The sequence below is a fragment of the Aquarana catesbeiana genome, linkage group LG05 (genome assembly GCF_042186555.1).
Source record: "Aquarana catesbeiana isolate 2022-GZ linkage group LG05, ASM4218655v1, whole genome shotgun sequence".
Lineage (NCBI taxonomy): Eukaryota > Metazoa > Chordata > Amphibia > Anura > Ranidae > Aquarana > Aquarana catesbeiana.
The window spans coordinates 468059920-468080461 of record NC_133328.1 but is presented as its reverse complement, the minus strand read 5'-3'; the positions used below and the strand labels follow the sequence as shown (position 1 = coordinate 468080461).

At 41.8% G+C, this 20542-nt stretch overlaps 1 protein-coding gene across 2 annotated transcripts in view; it reads right to left on the bottom strand.

Moving 5' to 3' along the window:
- Positions 1–20542, bottom strand: part of METTL4 (methyltransferase 4, N6-adenosine) — a 405343-nt gene that overhangs the window by 191078 nt on the left and 193723 nt on the right. For both annotated transcript variants that reach the window (XM_073631432.1, XM_073631431.1), the window contains one exon: positions 19719–19810. In XM_073631432.1, coding sequence (XP_073487533.1) covers positions 19719–19810 — 92 coding nt within the window. The remainder of the gene's footprint in view (positions 1–19718; positions 19811–20542) is intronic.

The window sequence follows — 20542 nt, the reverse complement described above, 5'->3', positions numbered from 1 at the left end:
GCAATGTCATTACATATGTTGCGCCGTGCACCTCCACGCAACGGAACTTGACCAGAGAGTACAAGCCAGCCAGCCACAGCAGGGCAAAGGTGCCAGTCACCCACAGCAGGGTGCCAGCCAGCAGCCACCCACCCACAGCAGGGAGCCAGGTGAGGTCACCCACACTTCCACAGCAGGGTGCACCGTGCCAGCCAGCCACAGCAGGGTGTGCCACCCACCCAAAGCAGGGTGCCAGCCAGCCACTCACCCACAGCAGGGTGGCAGCCAGCCACCCACCCACAGCAGGGTGCATGCATTGTGCCAGCCACCCACAGTAGTGTGACAGCCAGCCACCCACCCACAGAAGGGTGCAAAGTGCCAGCCAGCCACCCACCCACAGCAGGGTGCACCGTGCCGGCCAATTTTACCTTATCTGTAAACTCTCTTTCAAATTTCAATGCAGATGGATGCAGAGAGAAAAAGTAAAAGTGTGGTCTGGGACTATTTCTCAACCATCCCCAGGAAAAGCAGCGGTGTGCAACACATGCACAAACAATATGAGCATGGGATCAGCAACTGCAAAAACTAAAATATGACAAATCTTTGAGAAAACAAACAATCACAAAGTGAAATACCACTATCCCAGACAACAATAAAAAAAAGATATATTTCAGAAAAAAGCTAAGTGGCTAAATTCAGATGGAAGATCCCAACTGTTGGACAGAGCAATCACAGAGATAATGACTACTGATAAACAGCCATTTACAACGGTGTCTGACTCTGAATTTAAGCGGTTGATGTCCATAGCTGAGCCAGGGTACACACTGAAGCGTGAAAAGTATTACCGAACTTAAATGCTGGTAAAGATTCACCAAAAGGTAGTTAAGAATGTAAAGACTATGCTGCAACCAGAGAATGCTGGCAACTCACTCTCTTTCACGATTGACTGCTGGTCAGGACAAACAGAGTCATTAATGAGTCTTGCATGCCACTTCATTGACAGCTGATAGACAAAAAGGCAATTGATGTTGAATACAAAAGTGATGCAAGGATCCCACACTGGGGAGTACATTAAAGAAACGTTTCTAGGCATACTTGAAGACTGGGGTAAAAACAAAGACCGAATGATGCTTGTGCTTTGAGACAGCGGAGCAAACATGAAGAAAGGAATGAGGCTTGCTGATGTGTCAGACCTCAGTTGCATGGTACACACGCTGCAACTTGTGGTAAATGAAGACCTTTCAAGCCAGAGAGCTTTGATTGATATAATTGGCATGCTGAAGAGGTGTGCAGGTCCTTTCCACCATTCAATCCTTGCCAAGCAGCAACTGAGGTGCATTCAGGAAGAGCTTGGCCTACCCAAAAACAACTTAATTCAGGCTGTTCCAACACGATGGAACTCAACATTTCACATGCTTCAAAGAATGCTGGAACAGAAGCGAGCTCTTAGCATCTATTCAGGTGAACATGAAGGATATTCTAGTTCTACGGCTGATCAGTGGGACATTGTAGCCAATGTCTTCGAGACCCTATTTCCCAGAGAGGAATGACACTAGAGGTGAGTCATTATGACTCATCTGTCATCCCATGTGTGAGAGTGCTAAAGATGCTTCTTCAAGAGAATAAAGGACCCAACACACATGGCATTAAAACATTCAGGCAGGTCACGAGGGACAACCTCACCAAACGCTTTGAAAAGCATGAAGAGAACAAAAATGTTGTGCTGGCATTTCTTTTGGATTCTCGATACAAGAATCATGTGCACTCTTCTGATGATGTATTGGCCAAGGCAAAACAATGGCTGACAGAAGATATTCAACAGGAGGTGCAGGAGGTTCCTGCAAAAAGGTCAAGTCAGGAAGAGCATTTACTAATCTGAAAAGAGCAGGATGCTGCAAAAACAAACATCCAAAAAGACATTGAACAGAAGAGAATCTTCATCCTGGTCGAATTGATGCCATGTTTAGTGTTTTATTGGGGCCTTATGTGGAGGATTCTTCTGAATCTGCATCAATAATCAGCCTGGATGATGAAGTTCATCTCTATTTGAAGGAACCAGTAATTGGCAGAAGAAGCGGTGATCCTCTTCAGTGGTGGAAATAAAATGAGGCACACTACATAAGAATGGACTCTAAAGCTAGAAGATACCTCTCTTCTACTTCCTCTGTACCAAGTAAGCATGTTTTTAGTGATGTGGCAGCAACATATGAAAAAACAGAAGCCGTTTAACAGGTGAACATGCTGAAATGTTTTGATTTCTGCACCAGAATGTTGTTTTACTTAACTGCGAGTATAGAAGAAAGTGTACTGTCTAGCTTTTTGCACTGCGGTAGTGATTTTAAATGTAACTCCACTTTTGTTGAGAAAATAACATTCCCCTCTGTGTGATCTCTGTACATTGTAAGTATTATTACAACCTTTGTTGCAGATTCCTACCTTTTGTTATTCTGAAGAAATTCCTCTGTGTTTCTCTGTGCCTCTGTACTGAATGGGTCTAATGGGAGTGGTTTCATAATTAACTTTTGGGTGTGCAGCTGCAGGGCACTAATGAGGAAATCTGCTGGGCCTGCATCCCTTTAGACGTGCTCGTATTGAAAGTACCTCAATCTAATGACATTTTTGTTGCAGGGGATGCCTGAAATCTGACTTGTATCTTAGGCAGACTTCTGGGTGAGATTATTGGTGAGCCTATCACACAAGCAGGAAATTATGTTTCCGGGGAGTGGTCAGTACACAGTCTGTGTACCGAACAATTCCAGGTAGCCATATTGCAATGCATGCTCAGAAAATTACAGCGGCTGCAGATTGAAAAGGAAAGGTAATTTTTAATAACATTCAATTATAATATGATTAGTGTCGCAATTATATGTGCTATATTAGTTTTTCTTTATTTGCAATTTTTTTTCCCCCACGAAAGTGGAGTTACCCTTTAAATTTAAATTTATATCAGTGCAGTGCACTGCAGTTTATATGGCATTTTTCTATGTTTTGGGAAGCCATTTAAGAAGTTATTTTTTAAGCACTTTATTTTTCCCAGTTGTTTACTTTTAGGCCTCATTCATACCATGGTGCAGAGACGTCGGTTTTTCTGCACGCGTTCTGCAAGGGCACAAAAAAACAACTGCTCTCTACTATTCTCTATGTGCCCTGTTCACACCACAACATGCAGATTTTTTCTGCACAGGAATGTGCAACGTGTACGCAGTTTTCTGCACAGAAAAAACAACTGACATGACATCAACATTGGTGTAATTATAGGGCATATAACTGACGTGCATTGAAAACTGATGTCATGAAAAAACATTGGTCGACCTCTACAGTGCATTCCCCATTTTCACAGCTATTACTGTAAAGAAGTATTTCTGTATATTAAGGTTAGGTTTATTTTCCTCCAGAAGTACATTTGGGATAATCAAATTAATTGACAGACTAGTCTGCTGTCTCAGCTTTCTCTGCTGCTCATCTAGTGATGGCTTCACTTACGAGGTTTGATATCTTGCTGAAAATTGTGTGTTTCCAACTTGTTCATAAACCGCTTGCCAAAATGATGTTAAGATTCCTGTAAATTAACATATCTCCTTCATAGTTCACTTGACTATACTGCACGTAATAACGTATAAATACATTATACATAGTATACGTATAAATACATTATACATGATATATGTATAAATATACATTTAAACAATGCACCCCAAAACTATCACTCTAGAATGAGCTGATGTGTTCTGAATTCCCAAGTTATTCAACCATTATTTACTCTAGACATGTTTTCTTTAATCGGCCTGACTCATACCAAGCCAAGTCCCATCACAGAACTGTTTGCAAACTCAATTGTCTACAAGACTACACTCCTATAGGTATACCAAACAACATCATAAGATTATTGCTGGTTTAATATTTTGATCCTCACGTTGAGTTATCCTCATTATATTAAACCTACACCCTACCTTCTGGCATATGGTCTTTCATAACAACATCCTACGAAAATCCAAAAAACATCCCCATCACCTTTTTGCATTTTTGCACTAGAACATAACAGTCTCAATATTATTGATTTAGCCCCTCTTAAACAACTGTTAATATTAGGCTGTTTATGTCTTCTTTACAATTTAATTTAATTCTGCTGCAGAAACAAACTTTCAAAATTTCAATTACTGGAACATGTTAAATGTAAATAAAAACTGTTCAAATCAAACAAATTATTTTGTAATTTAAAAATAATTACAATTAGATCTAATAAAGATGCTAAAGTGATAACTGATTAAACCAAAATTCATAATCAAAATAACACTTTTACGTGTTGTAATTTCCATTCCCAACAGTGTATGCAGATGTTAGCAGTAGAGACAAAGATCTGAACTCAACTATTGATTAAAGATACATATGTAGACTCTTGTAGTCTTAAAGTAGACCTAAAGGCACAACCCTTTTTTTTTCATTTTGAATAGAGTAGGAAGGGTTATAAACCTTTACAGTTTTCTTTTCTTTTTTTTTCTTTCTCATCTGTGTCTCATTGGGAAGATTTCCCTTCACGTCATGTCCAATAGCCAAAAAAAGAAAGTCAGTGGAAACCCCTCCAAAGTGAGGGAACCCTTGGCTATCATCAGCATCATGGTCTCTAGAATTAGCACTCCCATTGGAACATTTTCCATCTATTCCTGTTCTGGTGACAACCCAAAATCTGTGAATGTTAAGTGTAAAAGTTATTTTGCACATGGCTCTGTTTATGTCTGCCATCCCATCCTGGACAACCCCTTCTGATTAACTGTGCTTGGTAATCTCAGTTAAAGAAAAAAAAAGAAAATAAAGAAAAAAAAAGTCAATAAAAAATAATATAGCTTATACAATTGCTACACAAGCCATATTTTAACTGAATGTTAATAAAAAATTACCTTTCCTTTTCAATCTGCAGAGATGTAATTTGTTGCAAAATTCAAAATTCAATGCAATATGGCAACCTGGAGGTGCTCTGTGATTGGCTTACTGATTTTCCCAAAAGTTTTCACTAAGATTGGGAGTATATCACCAATCACCCAAGGGTTAATCAGTTCTAAGGGGATTAAGATACTGCAATTTTCCTCACTGGAACACTGCAAGTGCATCATCAAATTATGAAGTATGAAAGTAACTCCCATTCAGATGCACTTTGCACATCGACAAACAGTTTTTTCTTCAGAGTAGACACAGGTAGGAATCTGCAACAAAGTTCTTTAAAATCCTTAAAAAGAGAAGCTACTCTTAAACCAAAGGTGTACTTCTACACTGTCTTAGGGGTACGGTTGCACCGCATTCCTTTAAAACCAAACACATATTGATTACAGAGGTTCTGGGGCTAATTTAATGCACATAAGGCAGTAAGTGAGTTTAATTACCACCTTAACCACTTAACAACAGGCCCATAGCCAAATGACGGCTACAGGGCGGTTGTTTAACTCTGGGAGGACGTCCAGGGACGTCCTCCCAGAATTCTGCTCTCGCGCGCCCCCTAGGGCGCGCCCTCGAGAGCATCCATGACCGCCGGGTCCAGGGGACCCGGCGCATCACAGATCCCGGTAAATGGCAGCTGATCGCGGCCGTTTACCATGTGATCGCTTGTGATCACATGTAAACAAACCGGCATCATTTGATGACGCCGGTTCCTCTCCTCCCCTCTGTGTACCGATCGGTACACTGTGAGCGGAGAGGGGGCTGGATGGATGGCTGCAGCGTTGTGGGCTGCATGTGTAGTGCCCACAGCGCTGCACAGAGACATCCAGCCATCCATCCATCCATGCTCAGCCATCCCCACTACTCTGCATGCCCTGCAATGCTCCGCAATGCCCTCTGCAATGCCCCACAGTACTCTGGTATGCCCCACAATACCCCTGCAATACAACCCTGCAATACCTCTGCCATACCCCGCAATACCCCGCAATACTCTGCCATACCCTGCAATACCCCGCCATACTCTGCCATACCCTGGAATACCCCGCAATACTCTGCCATACCCTGGAATACCCCGCAATACTCTGCCATACCCTGGAATACCCCGCAATACTCTGCCATACCCTGGAATACCCCGCAATACTCTGCCATACCCCGCAATACCCTGAAATACCCCGCAATACTCTGTCATACCCTGCAATACTCTGCCATACCCCGCAATACCCAGCCATACTCAGTGATACCCAGCCATACTCTGCAATACTCAGTGATACCCAGCCATACTCTGTGATACCCAGCCATACTCTGCCATACCCTGCCATACCCAGCCATGCTCTGCAATACCCCGCAAAAATCTGCAATACTCTGCCATACCCAGCCATACTCTGCAATACTCGGTGATACCCAGCCATACTCTGCCATACCCTGCCATACCCAGTCATACTCGGCGATACTCTGCAATACCCAGCCATGCTCAGCCATACCCGGCCATGCTCAGCCATACCCAGCCTCTGTATGTGGCCAGGCTGTGGAAGTCTCACACATGTGGTATCGCCGTACTCAGGAGGAGTAGGAGAATCTATTTTGGGGTGTCATTTTTGATATGTACATGCTATGTGTTAGAAATATTGTATAAATGGACAACTTTGTGTTAAAAAAAAAAAAAGCATTTTAACCACTTCCGGCCTTCCGTCATACGACGTCCTTGACTTTGTGCAGGGATATCTGAATGATGGGTGCAGCTACAGGCATCATTCAGATATCATCTTTTTCAGCCGGCGATTCCCTACACCATAAGAATGATCATAGCGGCTGTTACACTGCTTGATCGTTCTTACGGGAGGCGAGAGGGGACGTCCCCCCCTCCCGCCGCCCTCCGGTGCTTCTACCGACTCACCGCTACAATCGAAGCCAGGATCTTTTTTTTTTTTTTTTTTTTTAATTTCAGGCACAGCCTAGAGGTGAGATTTGGGGTCTTATTGACCCCATATCTCACTGTAAAGAGGACCTGTCATGCCATATTCCTATCACAAGGGATGTTTACATTCCTTGTAATAGGAATAAAAGTGATCAAAAATTTTTTTTTTGGAAAAAAGTGTCAAACTAAAATAAATAAAGTAAAATGAACAATAAAAAAAAATTAAAATTTTTTTAAAGCGCCCCTGTCCGTGTGCTCGCATGCAGAAGCGAACGCATACGTAAGTCCCGCCCACATATGAAAACGGTGTTCAAACCACACATGTGAGGTATCGCTGCGATCGGTAGAGCGAGAGCAATAATTTTGGCCCTAGACCTCCTCTGTAACTCAAAATTTGTAACCAGTAAAAAATTTTAAAGCGTCGCCTATGGGGATTTTTAAGTGGCGAAGTTTGGCGCCATTCCACAAGCGTGTGCAATTTTGAAAGGTGACATGTTAGGTATCTATTTACTCTGCGTAACTTCATCTTTCATATTATGCAAAAACATTGGGCTAACCTTACTGTTTTGTTTTTTTTTTAAAGCAAAAAACATTTTTTTTTCCAAAAAAAACGTGTTCGACAAAAATTGCTGCGCAAATATCGTGCGAGATAAAAAGTTGCAATGACCGCTATTGTATTCTCTAGGGTCTTTGCTAAAAAAACATATATAATGTTTTGGGGTTCTATGTAATTTTCTAGCAAATAAATGATGATTTTTACATGTAGGAGAGAAATGTCAGAATTGGCATGGGTGCTCCCCTGCATGTTGGGCCTCTGTATGTGGCCACGCTGTGTAAAAGTCTCACACGTGGTATCGCCATACTCAGGAGTAATAGCAGAATGTGTTTTGGGGTGTAATTTGTGGTATGCATATGCTGTGTGTGAGAAATAACCTGCTAATATGACAATTTTGTGAAAAAAAAAAAAAAAGAAAAAAAAAAACTTGCAAAGAATTGTGGGAAAAAATGACAACTTCAAAAAACTCACCATGCATCTTTCTAAATACATTGGAATGTCTTCTTTCCAAAAAGGGGTCATTTGGGGGGTATTTGTACTTTTCTGGCATGTTAGGGTCTCAAGAAATGAGATAGGCCGTCAGTACTTCAGGTGTGATCAATTTTCAGATATTGGCACCATAGCTTGTGGACGCTATAACTTTCACAAAGACCAAATAATATCCACTAATTTGGGTTATTTTTACCAAAGATATGTAGCGGTATAAATTTTGGCCAAAATATATGAAGAAAAATTACTAATTTTCAAAATTTTATAACAGAAACGAAGAAAAATTAATTTTTTTACAGATTTTTCGGTCTTTTTTTCTTTTATAGCGCAAAAAATAAAGAACCCAGCGGTGATTAAATACCACCAAAAGAAAGCTCTATTTGTGTGAAAAAAAGGACAAAAAATTCATATAGATACACTGTTGCATGACTGAGTAATTGTCATTCAAAATGTGAGAGCACCAAAAGCTGAAAATTGGTCTGGTTATTAAGGGGGTTTAAGTGCCCAGTGGTCAAGTGGTTAACCAGCCACAGAAACTGTGTAATTAATATGTGTTCAGTTTTAAAGGGATGAGGTAGCAACTTTACTTGGGGGCGTCCCATCTAAAATGTATATATTCAACACTCTTCTGATAAAGAAGAATGTCCACACACATGTTAATGAACCCCTTTGTTATTCCACCATAAAATAAGTGGTCTTGGTTAGATTCCATAGCAATAGGTATTAGGACTTGGGGAAAAACATGCAGTCATCAAAAAAGGTCAATGGCTGAACAACCCCCATAGTGGCAAATCTCTCTGACCTATGGCTAGTGTGGGACAGGTGCAGGATTCCCCTCCCACCACATGCAGCCTCCAAAGTCATAAGATGAACAGCTCATGCAATACTATGGAAGGTGTTGTTACTACCTGCTATGTGTAAATGACAAGTGGTGGTGATCCCAAAGAAGGCCCAACTTGAGTAAAAAGGATAGTGAACCATGGGATTTGGCAGAGAAGACAAATACATCATTCGTAGCTGTGCTAGTTAACCACTTCAGCCCCAGAAGGATTTACCCACTTCCTGAACAGGCCATTTTTTTGCGATACGGCACTGCGCCACTTTAATTGACAACTGCGCGGTCGTGCAATGCTGTACCCAAACAAAATTGACGTCCTTTTTTCCCCACAAATAGAGCTTTTTTTGGTGGTATTTGATCACTTCTGCATTTTTTTTTGCGCTATAAACAAAAAAGAGACTGTCAATTTAAAAAAAAAAACAACATTTTTTACTTTTTGCTATAATAAATATCCCAAAAAAATAAAAAACAAAAATGTCTTTATCAATTTAGGCCAATATGTATTGCAAATCGCAGTAAGTGTATATTGATTGGTTTGCGCAAAAGTTATAGTGTCTACAAAATAGGGGATATATTTATGGAACTTTTATTATAATTATTATTTTTTTTTTAATGAGTAATGGCGGTGATCAGCGATCTTTAGCGGGACTGCGGCATTGCGGCGGCCAGATCGGACACTTTTGACACTTTTTTGGGACCATTGACATTTATACAGCGATCAGAGCTAAAAGTAGCCACTGATTACTGTATAAATGTCACTGGCAGGAAAGGGGTTAACACTAGGGGGTGATAAAAGGGGTTAAGTGTGTCCTAGGGAAGTGTTTTCTAAGTGTGGAGGGAGTGGACTGACAGGGAGTAGAGAGAGATTGTTGTTCCTGATCACTAGGAACAATGATTTCTCTCTACTTCCCTGACAGAACCAGGATCTGTCTGTTTACATTGACAGATCCCTGTTCTGGCTCTCTGAGCAGCAATAACGACCGCCGGTCACGTGCATCGGCTCCAGTGTTGCGCCGCGCGCCCCTATAGCCCTTAAAGCGGCCGCCTTACAGCTATGGCGATTTGCGCAGGGGAGCCAACCTGCCGCTACATAACGATGGCGGCTGGTCGGCAAGCAATTAAAGTTAACCTACATAGATACAGTAAGTGATACAGTTAAGCGTCAAAAGTGTGTTCTGATTGTTTTCCACAAGGGGTCCCTGCAACTAATCTTTGCCACAGATTGTTTGAGGCCCCAATCACAACTGAGTGATTTTCTGCTTTAAAGTTCCACTTTTGTTGAGAAAAAACATTCCCCTCCGGGTGATCTATGTACATTGCAAGGAGTATGAAACTTTGTTGCAGATTCCTACCTTTTGTCATTCTGAAGAAATCCATGTGTGTTTGTCTCTGCCTCTGTTCTGAGTGGGTCTAATGGGAGTGGTTTCATAATTAACTGTCAGGTTTGGCAGCAGCAGTGCACTAATGAGGAAATCTGCTGGATCTGCATCCCTTTAGATGGGTTCCTATTGAAAGTATCTTTCCAAAAATTACATTTTTGTTGCAGGGGATGCCTGAAATCTGACTTGTATCTTAGTGCAGATTTCTGGGAAAATTGGTGACCCAATCACACAAGCAGGAAATGATGTTTCTGGGGAGTGGTCAGTACACACTCTGTGTACAGAACAACTCCAGGTAGCCATATTGCAATGCATTCTCAGAAAATTACAGAGCTGCAGATTGAAAAGGAAAGGATTTTTAATAACATTCAATTACAATATGACTAGTGTCGCAATTATATGTGCTATATTATTTTTCTTTATTTGCTATTTTTTTTTTACCACGAAAGTGGAGTTACCCTTTTACCGTTTCGCTACCAGGCCCTGTGCTCCATTTTGTACACTCAGGTGGCCAGACCAATTTTGCAATTTTTCCTTTGTTTTTTATTTTAGACTTATAGCTTTCAGAATTTGTGAAAGACCCCCCAAACCATATATTTTCTGAAAGCACACAAGTAGAATAAAAAGAAGATGCTACTGATTTTTTAGACCCCGCAGTTTTTGAGCAAATGTTTATCAAACCAATATACAGTGGGGACAGAAAGTATTCAGACCGCCTTAAATTTTTCACTCTTTGTTATATTGCAGCCATTTGCTAAAATCATTTAAGTTCATTTTTTTCCTCATTAATATACACACAGCACCCCATATTGACAGAAAAACACAGAATTGTTGACATTTTTGCAGATTTATTAAAAAAGAAAAACTGAAATATCACATGGTCCTAAGTATTTAGACACTTTGCTCATTATTTAGTAGAAGCACCCTTTTCATCTAATACAGCCATGAGTCTTTTTGGGAAAGATGCAACAAGTTTTTCACACCTGGATTTGGGGATCCTCTGCCATTCCTCCTTGCAGATCCTCTCCAGTTCTGTCAGGTTGGATGGTAAACATTGGTGGACAGCCATTTTTAGGTCTCTCCAGAGATGCTCAGTTGGGTTTAAGTCAGGGCTCTGGCTGGGCCATTCAAGAACAGTCACGGAGTTGTTGTGAAGCCACTCCTTCGTTATTTTAGCTGTGTGCTTAGGGTCATTGTCTTGTTGGAAGGTAAACCTTCGGCCCAGTCTGAGGTCCTGAGCACTCTGGAAAAGGTTTTCGTCCAGGTTATCCCTGTACTTGGCTGCATTCATCTTTCCCTCGATTGCAACCAGTCGTCCTGTCCCTGCAGCTGAAAAACACCCCCACAGCATGATGCTGCCACCACCATGCTTCACTGTTGGTACTGTATTGGACAGGTGATGAGCAGTGCCTGTTTTTCTCCACACATACCGCTTAGAATTAAGGCCAAAAAGTTCTATCTTGGTCTCATCAGACCAGAGAATCTTATTTCTCACCATCTTGGAGTCCTTCAGGGTTTTTTTTAGCAAACTCCATGCAGGCTTTCATGTGTCTTGCACAGAGGAGAGGCTTCCGTCGGGCCACTCTGCCATAAGGCCCCCGACTGGTGGAGGGCTGCAGTGATGGTTGACTTTCTACAACCTTCTCCCATCTCCCGACTGCATCTCTGGCGCTCAGCCACAGTGATCTTTGGGTTCTTCTTTACCTCTCTCACCAAGGCTCTTCTCCCCCGAAAGCTCAGTTTGGCCGGACGGCCAGCTCTAGGAAGGGTTCTGGTCATCCCAAACATCTTCCATTTAAGGATTATGGAGGCCACTGTGCTTTTAGGAACCTTAAGTGCAGCAGAAAATTTTTTGTAACCTTGGCCAGATCTGTGCCTTGCCACAATTCTGTCTCTGAGCTCTTCAGGCAGTTCCTTGGACCTCATGATTCTCGTTTGCTCTGACATGCACTGTGAGCTGTAAGGTCTTATATAGACAGGTGTGTGGCTTTCCTAATCAAGTCCAATCAGTATAATCAAACACAGCTGGACTCAAATGAAGGTGTAGAACCATCTCAAGGATGATCAGAAGAAATGGACAGCACCTGAGTTAAATATATGAGTGTCACAGCAAAGGGTCTGAATACTTAGGACCATGTGATATTTCAGTTTTTCTTTTTTAATAAATCTGCAAAAATGTCAACAATTCTGTGTTTTACTGTCAATATGGGGTGCTGTGTGTACATTAATGAGGAAAAACTGAACTTACTGTAAATGATTTTAGCAAATGGCTGCAATATAACAAAGCGTGAAACATTTAAGGGGGTCTGAATACTTTCTGTCCCCATTGTATTGGCAAAAAATACATTAAAACCATTATTAGCAGATAAAAAGACAGCAAATTTTACAAAATTCCCACTAAATATAAAAGCTTAACCTGTATTGAGTGAATAAATAACAAATATTTGTAACTTTTAAATTGCGCCGTGAAAAATGAACGTACACAAAAATGTAAATATCCAAATTTCGCTAAAAATCTGAAGGTTTTAATTTTTCCCTTACAGCTTTCAGAATTTTTGAAAGACCCCCAAAACTATATATTTTCTGAAAGCATATGACCTCTAGAATAAAAAGAAGATGCTACTGATTTTTTAGACCCTGCAGTATTTGCGCAAATGTTTATCAAACCAATATATTGGCAAAAAATACACTAAAACCATTATTAGCAGGTAACACAGCTAATTTTACAAAATTCCTGCTAAATCCTTACTAAATATAAAAGCTTAACCTGTATGGAGTTAATAAATAACAAATATTTGTACATTTTAAATTGCGCCTTTTTGCAAAATGGTGAAAATCGAACGTACCCAAAAATTTCTCTAAAAATCAGGAGGTTTTCATTTTTCACTTACAGCTTTCAGAATTTGAAAAGATCCCTAAACCTAGATATTTTCTAAAAGCACATGGCCAGTAGAATAAAAAAAGTGCTACTGATTTTTTGGGCCCCGCAATAATTGCACAAATGTTCATCATATCGCTATTTTCACTAAAAAATACACTAAAATCATTAATATTGCACATATACACAACATAACTTACAAAATTCCTGCTAAATTAACACTAAAACCTCGTTCACATGTGGCATACTAAAGTGTACGCCCATGGGGGGCCATGTTTACCCACACAGGAATGCACAGGTGTTCAGGCAGTCTCATTTATGTCAATTGGGATGCAACATTTGCACAGGCATAGCTGCTCTTCCCAATCTGACACCCGTGTGGGTGTGGGTATATGACCCCGAACGCAGACAGTGTGAGCTCAGGGACATGCATGCGGACCTACATGGATGTAAAATTGGGAGCAACGGCTCTGTTGGTGCGGTTGCTACATCCCAAATTATATCAATGGGACTGCCTCTGCATCCTGTAAAGGTACGCTATGTATGCCCTGTGTGAACAAGGCGTTAGGCCCCTTTCACACAAGCACATTGATCGGGTCTGCCTGTCCATTTTTCAGGCGGGCCCACTCGGTCCACCCATTGTTCTCTATAGAGAGATTGATGTAAATGGACACGTGTCCGTTTACGCCAGCCTGCATCTGATCCAGTCCGCTAAAAACAGGCACATGGGGATTTCATTCCCCATCCATCTAACAGATCGGATGGCACCCGATGGAAATGTAAAAATGAAAAAACAGTCAGCGCAAAAACAATACCCTAACCTAAAAATACCAGCCACTGGACACTATAAGTGAACATATACAACCTTTGCAAATACTATAAAAATAACAGTGCAGCGCTATAAGTAAAATCAGCAGACTAACACATTGCTCATGGCATATAAATGAAAGTCCCCTTGAGATGGATGATAAAGAGTATACAGAAAGTAGTCTCCTCTACGGTAATAAGGGTGCTCTCACAATACATATGGTGCAGCAAAAAATCCGTGATTCCACCACCTGTAAGCCGAACCGCTCACCTCAATTAATGGACCCCTGAGCTAACAGATGGGTCAAAATAGCTTTCACCACTCACAGTGGTCATGAATGGAGGCTTGAATGGGTAGATCGATGGGGTAGGTTGCCATATCCATTAGAAGAACCATAATCTGTTGCTCTTATTTTCAGCCATGGTGACATGTAAAGTAAAAAAATATATAGCACACTCTGTATGGCTAAAACAATATCCTTTTATTGTAAAGACAGGTACTCACATAAGAGGCACTATGACCTTAGTGCTAGGATGAAAGGTATTAGTATTAAAGTCTTATTAAAGACCTCTGTAGATAAGGTGGCTGCAGTGACGTCCTGGGATGCTCCCGCATGCATATCGTCCTCATCGGGACTTCCTCAGCGGTAGTGGAGTCCCATACGTCCTGTCCTTATATACATATACTAGCCCCTTATGGCAATTAACTGTATCCCGGACCTCCAGCGCGGGATAATCCAATCAGATCAAACCGCTCGGAGGTCAAGGGAAACATTTCCTCCCTGTGTGGCTGGGTAACTATGGTGACGGTAGCGTCAGCGGCGGCGTGACGCCCGGTCACCTGACCCAGCATCAAGGGGGAAGATTCCTATTTGTTTCGTGGGTCGTTATAGCGACCGTGACGCCATCCGCAACGTGACACCCGGTCACATGACCCTAAGGATGTTTCCAGATAGAAACTCCGCCCTCGCTGGCCATCATCACCAGGGCAACAGACTTACACAGCCCAGGTCCGCCTCCTGCATCTTGCTCCATGGATATTTACAAGAGCCTATAGATGCATGGGACTGCAATCAACTGCAGTTGCGAACAACCCAGTAAACCCACTGATAGAAATATTTCAACATACTGCCAGTCTTATGGTGTCCAAGGGGGAGAAAATGTTTATTTAAAAGAGACAATAAAAATAAATTAAAAATGTAAAATATTTCAAAAACCTATTAGATGACATCATCGCAGCCACCCTTTACAGTAATAGGAAAAGATCGTCCCATTTGCAAACATATTAAAGTTATTAGATCAAATTAAAACACATACAATTAAAAATAATCATGAAAACATACAAAAAATTAATTTATGATAAATAGTGAGACACAATCGTAAATCAATGGTCTGAAATGAAGCAGTGTAAATCGAATTCGACATTGAGCCCCGCGGGTACTCCCACTTTGGTCTCAGACCCAGAAGGATTCGCGGAGGCTCAACTGTCGAATAAAGTTCCTCCCCCTCCAGTGTAGGGTCACTTTCTCAACCCCCCAGAATTTTAATCCTGCAGGGCTGCAATTATGGCACAATTTGAAATGTTTAGAAACGTTGTGGGTATGGTCACATGCTCTCCAATTCTTATATGTAGGGGTCTAGATGTTCTTCCTACATATTGGAGGCCACAACTGCACTCCATAATGTACACTAACCCCCGATGTGGCACATGTTATAAAATCCTTGATTTGATAAACTTTTCTTGTTGCCGTAGCCACGAACTCCTTTCGTTTTTTAACATTACCCTTGGCTTGTTTGTGGTGGACAATGTCCGCAGGCATAAAAACCTGTCAGTACATTAAAGATCCTATTTTCAAATAGGACATGAGGATCAATGACCCCGGGGGCCAATCTGTCTCTCAGAGAAGGAGCCTTCTTATATACAAACTGAGGATGTTCTGAAAGGGTTGGACCAAGGACCCTATCCTGTTTTAGAATTGGCCAATGTTTACGGACGATCCTTTCAAATTTTTTTATATTGGACATTAAAGTCCAGGATGGAAATGACAGGCGGTCCATTTCCGAACGTCCCATAGAGAATAGCGACCGTGTCCGCTCTGCATCAGTGGAGCAGACACGGACCTGTCATCCGCCTTCTCAGCACAGATCAGCAGACAAATCCCGCTGAGCAGGCGGATCTGCTTTTTTCAGAGTCTGCTCCATGTGAAAGGGGTCTTACCAGGAGTGGCCGGTCCATTAGGGGCGCTGCTCCCCTGCAGAGCGCCAGACTCATACGTTTGTATGATTTTTTTTTTTTTCAAGCCACATGATTAGAGCCCTCGGCTCTAATTGGCTTGAAAAAGGTTGGGCATAGCATTGCACCCCGAACCCACCCACTTGTGAGTTGTGACAATAGCGAATTAATATTGTGTCAGTGGGCATATAGCAGCGATCAGTAGTGATCGCTGTACGTGCCCTCTCTTCTACAGGGGGGAGCTTAGTAAACACATGTTTACTAAAGCCCCCAAGCCCCAACTTCACCCCCACCCACACCGCTATCCCCCCTCCCCGCCACAATCCCCAGCCTGACAGATCACTGAGATCTGTGCAGGGAGAAGCTGCAGGCGGAGGGAAGGGAAGGAGAGATGCCGCTCGGAGCAGCCATGGATCGTTGACGGGAAAGTTGGGGGGACACATCTGGACCCCCCCCCAAGCCCCATGCAGTACCTGAAGTTGGCGGGAGTGGAAGAGGAGGGATGCCGGCTAATGATGGTAGCTGTGGGGAGTAGGTTTGCAGGGGGGGTTGGATCGGGTGGAGGGGGGTGATCAATGCAGGGGGTGAAGAAGGGGGGTGAAGGGGATAGGAGAGGAGAGTGGGGGGCAGTTTTAGATGGAAGGGTGCACCAGGGGTGGAGAGGCAGGGGACAGGGAGGCGGTGGCGTGGGTGGGTGGGTCACATTAGGGGTTAATAACTCTAAACAGCTGGTTGTTATCCCCTGATCAGAGTTATAGAATTATTCAGCAGAGTCTGCTGAACAATTCTGATATAAGCTTATGGTCATTGAAGTGACCATAAGCTTATAGGAGAGGGAGAAATGAGGTCTGTACGCCGTACTGACCTGGCCCCCTGCAGGCACTTCTGTACGTCCGTACGGCGTACGGACCTGGCAGTGAAAGGGTTAAGCTTGTAGCTCTAATACGCTCAACAAACAAAATCTTATTAATTTCAATGGTCATTGTTCATTTCAGGGCGTTTCGTCACTGGTAGATTGTCGCTCAAAAATTATGAGCTTCTTTTAGGCAGATTGGCCCCACAGACTTTAAGAGGAATGCCTAAAAAAATGCTCAACATGAGCGTTTTGCAAGCATTGTGTTGCATGTTTTCTGGCAAAACAGCAGCTCTCCACCCCTAATTTCCTCCCCCTAGTGCAGGAGTCTCAAAACTATGGCTCTCCAGTTGTTCAGGAACTACAATTCCCATTATGCCTAGTCATGTCTGCGAATGTCAGAGTTTTACAATGTCTCATAGGACATGTAGTTCTGCAACAGCTGGAGACCATCGTTTGGAGAAATTTCAAGGGTTCCTCTGTGTTGAAAAGGTTAAGAAAGGCTGCTCTAGTGCTTTCTACTGGCTAAAATTAAAACACCTGAAGCTTGAATACAAATGTAAAATGCTTGTAATACACTTCTAAAACGCTCGGAATGCGCTTGCAAAAGTGTCAAATAAAAACACCTGAAAAATCGATACTCAGGTGTGAACGGGGCCTGATAGCCTTTTTGGGTATATGTACAGATTATTGTTCTCTGATAAGAACTTTAAAACATAGAAAAGGCCTTATGTGGAAATGCAACACTTAAAGCGGAGTTCCACCCATAAAATCAACTTTACATTATTCAGCAGCAATAAACATAACCAACGACATTTGGAAAAAACAAATTTTTTTTTTACCTACATTTTCATGCCTGTTGCTATGTGGTCCCTTCTAATCTGCTCCTTCCTCTCCATGGTGCCTGACGTCATTTCCATTGGCGCCTGTGTTCGCTAGTGCTCCAGGGAGATGTTTGTCATCATTTCCCAAGAATCAGTGGGCAGCACCAAGGCGTACAATCCCGATATTTCAAAACCGGAAGTGACACGGGCAAAGGCGGATTATATCTTCGGGTTATCTTCGTTGCCATCACAACGGGGCAGGCACTTCCGACAACACCACCCGTTGTGATGGCAACATGCGAAGTTTCCTGCGCCACTGCGCATGCGCGAGAACAGGCGGTGCATGCTGGGAATACAACATGACCGTATCCCGGAAGTTTATGCTTGTGGGCTTCGCCTGCCCACAGGTAAGATGGGAATGCCCAAGCAGGATGCATCAAAGGTAACTTTAATAAAATATTAATAAATGCAGTGATAATGTCAAGACTAACCAATGCTAATTATACACTATGTAATTGCAAGAGACAGATTTTTTTAAAAATTGTATATGTGGTTGGAACGCCGCTTTAAGAAAGCAATGCATTTTCTTTTCTGTCAAACTAAATTCAAAATGACATAGTATGTACCTGCTCCAGCAAAGGAGACAGCTTAGTCTCCAGTTAGTCATTTACACAGTGATTCACAACCTTATTGATGCTGACACAGTGAACAATATTAAATCATTGCAATAAATCAAAACACAAACACAAAGAAGAGAGTACTAAACTGTTCATGCAAAGATTTCATTCAATCTGGATTTAACTTCTAACTTAAAAAGGGACTTCCCAGCATTTGATCCTCTGACTTTGCATTCTCCCACAGGACTGGTGACTCTCCCAAACCTTTAAGCATGCTGATTAACCAAAGCATCATGAAATCCTCCCCGCAGTTAAATTTGATCAAGGGCTCCTTAATGGCATCAGTGTTGTTCTACTGTTTGGGCCAGAATTGCTCAGTGAAATGAGCTGGATGGAAGTAAAGAAACCTCACAGGATTTTGTTTATAAATCACTTTGATATTTGCTTTGATATAAACTAGCTTCCCGGTTAATAATTAAATACTACTGATTATAAAGTGAAATAATACTCTTTAAATCAAAGATTGGCAATGTGTGTCTACCCGGTTATCCTAAAATTACAATCTCAGAATGCCCTATCAGTTTTTGCTTGTATATTCTAACAGATTCATAAGCTTCTACACATACAGTATATGAACAGAAAAGTGCAGTATATTGTCTTGGAAAATCAATAATCAGTTTATAGGTGTATATAAACAGATCTGCACATATGCTTTAGCACACTTTTAGAGCATTTTCAAAATGTCCCTAGCATATTTCCCAGTCCTGTTTTCACCCACCCACTATAATTCCCAATTAAAATTTCACCCATCTACCATAGTTCCTAGTTGTTTTCACCCACCTACCATAGATCCCAGTTCTGTTTTCACCCACCTACCATAGTTCCCAATTCTGTTTTTACCCACCTACCATAGTTCCCAGTTCTGTTTTCACCCACCTACCATAGTTCCCAGTTCTGTTTTCACCCACCTACTATAGTTCCCATTTCTGTTTTCACTCACCTACCATAGTTCCCAGTTCTGTTTTCACCCACCTACCATAGTTCCCAGTTCTGTTTTCACCCACCTACCATAGTTCCCAGTTCTGTTTTCACCCACCTACCATAGTTTCCAGTTCTGTTTTCACCCACCTACTATAGTTCCCAGTTCTATTTTCATCCACCTACCATAGTTCCCAGTTCTGTTTTCACCCACCTATTATAGATCCCAGTTCTGTTTTCACCCACCTACCATAGTTTCCAGTTCTGTTTTCACCCACCTACCATAGTTTCCAGTTCTGTTTTCACCCACCTACTATAGTTCCCAGCTCTGTTCTCACCCACCTATCATAATTAGGTGGTTTATCTCAGTTACTATAAGCTTTGGGAAACCTGACATTTGCAAACTCCATTTCTTTTACATACAAAACAGAGGGGGAACATACCAAAGAGAGGTGGCTTGTGGGAATGAAGATTGCAAGGCACACTGACAATAATCTTGTGCTGTGGAATAGGAGATGTGTTAAAGTCTGGTTCCCTAGAAAGAGAAGTGAAAATTTCATAAATATACAAAAAGTTTAGCAACACTGTTGACCATACTGTAATTTAAAGTAGGTGTAAACCCTAACTAAACACTTATTTTGCTAAAGCTCTCAAACAATAGGCTGTTTTTCACCTTTTCTATCCACTCTTGTATATCAGCACTGCTGCTCTCATGCAGCCTTTTTACAGCCACTTTGTCCACATGCATGTACTCTTTTTCTTGGGGTGGGTTTCCTGATTGTAACAATAGTGGACCATGCCTGTGCATAGTGTGTTAAAACTGCCACGTGTAGATTCTATTTGAAATCCTTGTGATCGGGTGACAATGCAGAAGAAAAAGGAGGAAGACAAGGACAGAGCTTCATTAACTTATACCAAGAAGTACCTGAACAAGGACCTTTAGGGCAGGATCACTGAGTGTTACTTTAATGAAAGCTTATATTTAATAACTTTAATGTTGAGAAAATTAAGCAATACTATTGAAAGGATAAGTTCACCTTTAGTAACATGTTACACCCACATTCAGGATGTAACATGTAACATGTTACGAACAAGACCGCCCCCAGCACCCCCCAGATACTCTGTTGTGACAGCTAACGCGGGATCTTCTCCCCCCGCTAGCTGTCACAATTTAAAAAAAAAACTCTGTGAAAGGAAAACTACAAGTCCTGACAGCTTTTGCGGCTGTTGGCTTGTAGTTCTCAATGAACAACCATGACACTGTGGA